The sequence below is a fragment of the Dioscorea cayenensis genome, chromosome 5 (assembly GCF_009730915.1).
Source record: "Dioscorea cayenensis subsp. rotundata cultivar TDr96_F1 chromosome 5, TDr96_F1_v2_PseudoChromosome.rev07_lg8_w22 25.fasta, whole genome shotgun sequence".
In the NCBI taxonomy this organism is placed as follows: domain Eukaryota; kingdom Viridiplantae; phylum Streptophyta; class Magnoliopsida; order Dioscoreales; family Dioscoreaceae; genus Dioscorea; species Dioscorea cayenensis.
Genome location: NC_052475.1, coordinates 29,800,031 through 29,806,030, shown reverse-complemented (window position 1 = coordinate 29,806,030; position 6,000 = coordinate 29,800,031). Strand labels below are relative to the sequence as shown.

The 6,000-nt window shown below is 33.1% G+C and overlaps 1 protein-coding gene across 1 annotated transcript; it reads left to right on the top strand.

The window, feature by feature from the left end:
* Positions 1–2,564: 2,564 nt before the first annotated feature.
* Positions 2,565–3,844, top strand: LOC120260763 (zinc finger protein 8-like). The gene has a single exon (XM_039268325.1). The coding sequence runs from the start codon at positions 2,870–2,872 to the stop codon at positions 3,740–3,742; it is 873 nt and encodes a 290-aa protein (XP_039124259.1). The 5' UTR covers positions 2,565–2,869; the 3' UTR covers positions 3,743–3,844.
* Positions 3,845–6,000: the final 2,156 nt, after the last annotated feature.

Here is a 6,000-nt window from a genome sequence, read left to right as displayed (position 1 = left end):
AATGACAAGCTTTGTTAAGGGACAAGCAAGTACAAATATATCAGTTATGATGGTTTAACAACTTCTTGAGATACACCATAAATGACTTAAAAACTCTTCTGACATGCAACTCTGAAGGGGAGAGATACACCATCTCCCACATGAGACCCACCCAAATCCAATAACCAGTACTTGGATTCGGAGTAGTATATGAATAATATTGTTACAGTGCCACTACAGTACTTCAGCGCAAAAATTAGATCTTGCACCTTGTCAATGCACCACTTGATAACTCACCATTGGGCTAATCAATGGTTGTGATTGTGAAAAATTACATCTTATTAGACATTATTTAATTTATTATATTTAATAAATGTTTAGATTTTCAAAAATTTCATGTTGTGCCAACAATGCAGGGCCTACTATACCATCTCATTCTCAAGGATTATTTGATTTATTGATTTCTTTCCCCCTTGAAAAAATCGATTAAAATTAAATTATAGGAGAAGATAACTCAAATTCTAATCCAATTAAATTGAAATTTATTAAAACCCATAATTATAAATCTAAAGTGTCTGTATAATTCATAACATAATTATTTTTAAATGTTTGTGTCTTAAAATATGTTCTACTTTAAGTCCACTATCTCTTTCTAATTATTTTTGAATTTTTTTATGTGTATTAATTGGTTTTTTATGGGAAAAAATTAATTTCAACTTCTTGAGTAAAAAAGATTGTATAGTTTGGAATTTTTTTTTTAAAAATGGATAAATCACGGATTCATTAAAAAAGCGGGAGCAGAAAAATGGAACAAAACAAAGAAACAAAAAACCAACAATAGCAACACCAAAAGGAACTCCAAAAACAATGAATAGTTTAAATAATGTATGACGATAAAAACTATTTTTTATTTTTTTATTTAAAAAAACTATAATATGGAATTAGGCTTTTAGAGTTAAATAATCTTTAAATGTATATCATTAACAATTAGAAATACAAATAAATAAATAAATAAATAAATCATTTTGAAAAGAGGATATCAACAATTTTAGACGTCAACTATAAATATATACAAATGAAAGTACATATTTTAAGACTCAAAAGACAATTTCTTTGTACAATAAATTTATGAAAGATTTTGAGACAACGCAGAATAAATGTCCAATAATGATTCATACCAAGATCTAAATTGATTGGCTCAACTTGATAAATAACAATAAAACTCCTTCATGAACCTAATAAAAAATAAAATAAAATAAAACAAAGGCTAAACCTAAACCCTAAAGAAAACTTTAATTTTTTTTTAGTGTACATTTTGATTCTTCCTATGTTTGTTTTATAGGTTCTAGGGTTTCTGGTAGTTGTCTATGTGAGAGGTCCCATGTCTTAATCATTAAATTACTATTTTAGCCCAGACCCTTGCAAGCACTCAGATACCAAAAACCCTAGAAATGAGTGGAAGGAAACTGAAAACAAACAAACAAACAATTCACATATACCCTTATTTATATCAATCTATATCTTCTCACTGCTCTCATAAGGGAAAGAGAAACCAAAGCCCTTTTTCTTCACCACATGAAAGAGAGGTAAAAAGGTCAAGCATTGAAGAGAAAGAGAGAGTGAGAGGGAATTATATGTTGGTCATTACCTAAAAATGACAACTATGTCCTTTTCTGGTTTTTATCACTGTTAACTTAGATATATATATATATATATATTGTTATCAAAGTATATAATGCAAAATTATTCAACACAAGTCCATATCAATCAACAGCTCTCTCTCTTGATCTATCTGAATCAAGAATCTTTTTTCAAGTACAAATAAATCAACTTGTGGGGCTTCCTTACCATTACCCAAACTACCACTAAAATTATATATATATATATATATATATATATATATATTTCAATGAGCCTTATTCATCTAATCTATTTTCTATTTTTTTATTAAATATGGATAAACTATTTGTTAGAGATGTGCACTAGCTTTTATTTTTCTCTGAGTCATACACTTGTAGCGTTTTGGTACAGAGAACCGGTGTCAATACACTATATAATATATATACATATATATATCATGTATGGCAAATAAAATATAATAGAATTTGTTAATTAATTAGGGAGGGTGAGAAGAGGTAATTAAAAAGCCGGGAATGGGCATGGGAATTGGAATTGGAATTGAAACAAAAGACAAGGGTTAAAAACACCCAAGTCCCATGTACATATCTAAGCTCCTATTCAGGTAATCAACAAACACTTGTCTCTCAGGACCACTTACAACCCCTGCACAACCAGATATAAAGAAACCAACAGCTATAAAGAGCCCTTCCACAGCAACCAACCAGTACAAAGATGGTGGTGGTGGTGGTGGTAGATGCACATTTCCACATTACCCATAATACACTCACTCACTATTAAATTCAGTGAGATTGAGAGAAAGAGACCCACCAACAGAGTTGGTCACACACCTATCCATTCCTCCCTGCTTGACTGATTGTTACATATCCATGAAAGCTAGACATATAAAAAAATTAAAAATATATTAACAAAGAGATCATATATATATATATAGAGAGAGAGAGAGAGAGAGATCAGAGAGAGAAGTAGGATTGGTACTTGGTTGTTGTTTGAGAAGCCAAAAGCCTCCATCACCAGCAACAGCAGCAGCAGCAGCAGCAGCAGCAGCTGCTGCTATTGTCAGTCCCCCACAGCCCTCTCGTGTGCCCCACTTCTACCGAAACAACCACACATATATTATTTGGACTCAATTCAACTCAAAATCTTTTTAGTTGTAAATATATATATTTATGTAACATCAGAAGAACTCTCTAGCTTTCCTTACTCTTCTTCTTCTTCTTTCTGTGTCTTCTTTTTCTTCTTCCTGTTAGTGATGACTAGTGATAGAGAAACACATGACTTCATGAGTGTGGACTCTTTTTCTCAGCTCCCATTCATCGGTCGCCCGGTCCCCGGTCGTGACAAGCCATTGTCCCCGTCCCAATCCACCACTTCTAACTCCGGCATTCGTCTATTTGGCTTTGAGTTCCCCTCCGACACTGATTCTCCGACTGAAGACATTGAGATCATTACTAAAGACCAATCTTCTTCCGCCGCCACCGCCACCGCCGCCGCCGCCGCCACCGCCGGAGTCGAAGGTGGTGGTCGGAAGTTTGAGTGTCATTACTGCTGTCGAAACTTCCCGACATCTCAAGCTCTTGGCGGGCACCAAAACGCTCACAAACGAGAACGGCAACATGCGAAGCGAGCTCACCTTCAATCAGCCATGGCTACCGCTCACCATCACCACCACCACCACCCTCCGGGCATCACTGATGGGCATGTTTATGGTCTGTTGAACTACCACCATCGGCTCAATTCACTCATACCAACTCACTCCCGTCTCAGCTTCGCTTTTGATCAACAACCTCACTCAGTTCATTACCCTCACTGGACCAACTCCACCACCACCACCACCACCATTAACAATAACCCTAATGTTTCAGCTAGGTTTTGCTCTGGTATCGGCACCGTCTCTCAACCGATAACCGGTAACCCTTTACCGGCACTCTGGAGACCTCCTACCACCTCCCACAGTGGTGCAACTCACCGGGACCACTCTTCTCCTCTCCCTCTCTTCTCCGGGGATTACTCAAGAATTCCAGTGAGTACTCTTCTTACTTCTTCTTCAACCTCTTCCTCTTCATCATCTTCTACACCACCTTCCACTTCAAAAGATAATGTAAGTTTAGATCTTCATCTTTGATCTGAAGAATTAAACACTGAAACCCTAGTCTCTATCTTGTTAATTATTAATTATTGTTTGGAAGAAATTAATGGAGAGCTTGTTTGTTGTTTCAACATCAAACATGCAGGGAATTCAAACCTCTTGATTAATTAATTAAGTATTCTTATATGATCATCATGCATCATTGCATCATATATATGGATCAGGATCATTACATTTAGAAGTTGATTTTTCAGACTGTTTTGTCTCCTATCCTCTCTACAGCAAGAATCTCTCCCTCTGATCTAATGGATTGTACTTTCAGTACTACCAACTTCTCATTATATTGGTTATTAATTTTTTGCCTAATTATATATGAACTCTTAAACACACACACACACACAAAATCAAATTAACTTTATATGCATATATATATTTATATACATGTATATATATATATATGTTTGTAAAAAGATCAAGCATATATACAGAAAAAAAAAAAAAAGAGGATGGGAAATTAAATACTGATGAACTGCAATGGTGGGTCAGAAAGTCTGAATATCCAACCTGATTATGTCTTCAGATTGCTGCACATCATTCAATGAAGCATGTAAGAGTCAATAAAATGTTTAGGAGAAATGTCCTTTCCATAGAATAACAAATCTTTTTTCTTTTATCTTCATCTGCATGCTCACATGCCAGCCTTCTTCTGCCAATTGCTGATCAATGTTGTGAGAGGTTTTGTGTGATTTGGTGAGCAATTTCCAAGGATAAAGTTCACCACATTGTTTGACATTTTCCTATGGTTTTATTGGCTCCATCCAACCTAAAAGTTTAAATTGATTATTATATATATGTTCAAACGGATGTTTTAATTTTTTAATTATTAAACTTAAGCACTCATTGTACTAATCAAGAAATAAATAATTAAGGAGTGTCATTTCAAAATTGGTTAAATTAATTAAGATGTCTCTCTTTCTATTGGATTAAACTTTTAGATTTCATCAAATTCATTCATGTCTTGAAATACTCATTGATGTTTCTATATATAATGACATCCTTTTAGTATTGATTAAATATCAGCTTGAACTTTCAAATCAAGTCTAACTATGCATTAACTTGAAATTGGTTGGCTCACCACTTCATATCAACCTAAATATTTATTAACACATTGCATTAACGAGAAAGGTACAACAAGGAAATAATTAAACAGTAATGATATATTGATATATTGGTAAATATATATTGAGACGTTTTTTTATTTATCCCCTTAATATATATCCACCTATAAATTTATGGTATGAAATTGGTTGATATTTCTCCATCTACATAAACTTTTATATATATATTGTATCATTCTACCAATATTCTAGAAATGAATCACTCAAAAGGGATCAGTTAAGTATGAGTTTATTAATCTTTCATAGAGGTGTAACTGATTAAACTTTAAGATGATGAATATTAATTAATAACACAAGTAGTTAAACTTAATTAAACATGCATATATATATATATATATATATATATATTGAGAGAGAGAGAGAGAGAGAGTGAGTTTGAAATTGGTTGTTGTCTCTTCATCTACCAAAAGACTAATGGCTTGAAATCACTGATGAAATGATGGTTATGGTTGTACTTGTGCTCATCTTTTGGGACACAGTAGCATTTATCCCTCTATTGGTCTCCACATTCATCTTCTCAAATGCACATGGACATTGCTAGCTAGTGGATGCATCGATCTTATTGTGCTATATATATATATATATATATATATTGTGGTTATGTGGTCAAGCCAATATTTAAGCATCTGTCCTTTCATTGGCACCACAAAAGGACTTGTATTTCATTTTCAAACATCTGTTTCTTTTAATGCTGCTTCATGTGCATCTCTTGCACAAACCTAATCTTTCACATTCACACTCCGATGGGGACCTTGATCTTTTTTTAAAAAATAAAAAATAAAAAAATAAGAAAGTTACAACATATATATATATATATATATATATATATATATATATGTATATATTGAGACTGACATCAAAATAATTAACAGGCAAAAAATAAAGAATTAATGAAAAACAGTCTTAATTAAAATCAGAAACTGACAGATTCACTAGCTTTGGAAAGCTCCTGTCATGAACAACTAATCGTTTCATGAATTAGTTTCAATCCCTTGGAATTATCTCAAGCGTCTATATTCAAGTTTAGGACCATTTGATTATGAATAGTGGTAATCTTATCAAACAAATCTCCAATTAACTAGAATAAAACTCTTTGTGAATTATAGCTTAACATAG

Excerpts from the sequence above, each read along its gene's own strand:
- LOC120260763 (XM_039268325.1), top strand. The coding sequence starts at position 2,870 with ATGACTAGTGATAGAGAAACACATGACTTCATGAGTGTGGACTCTTTT.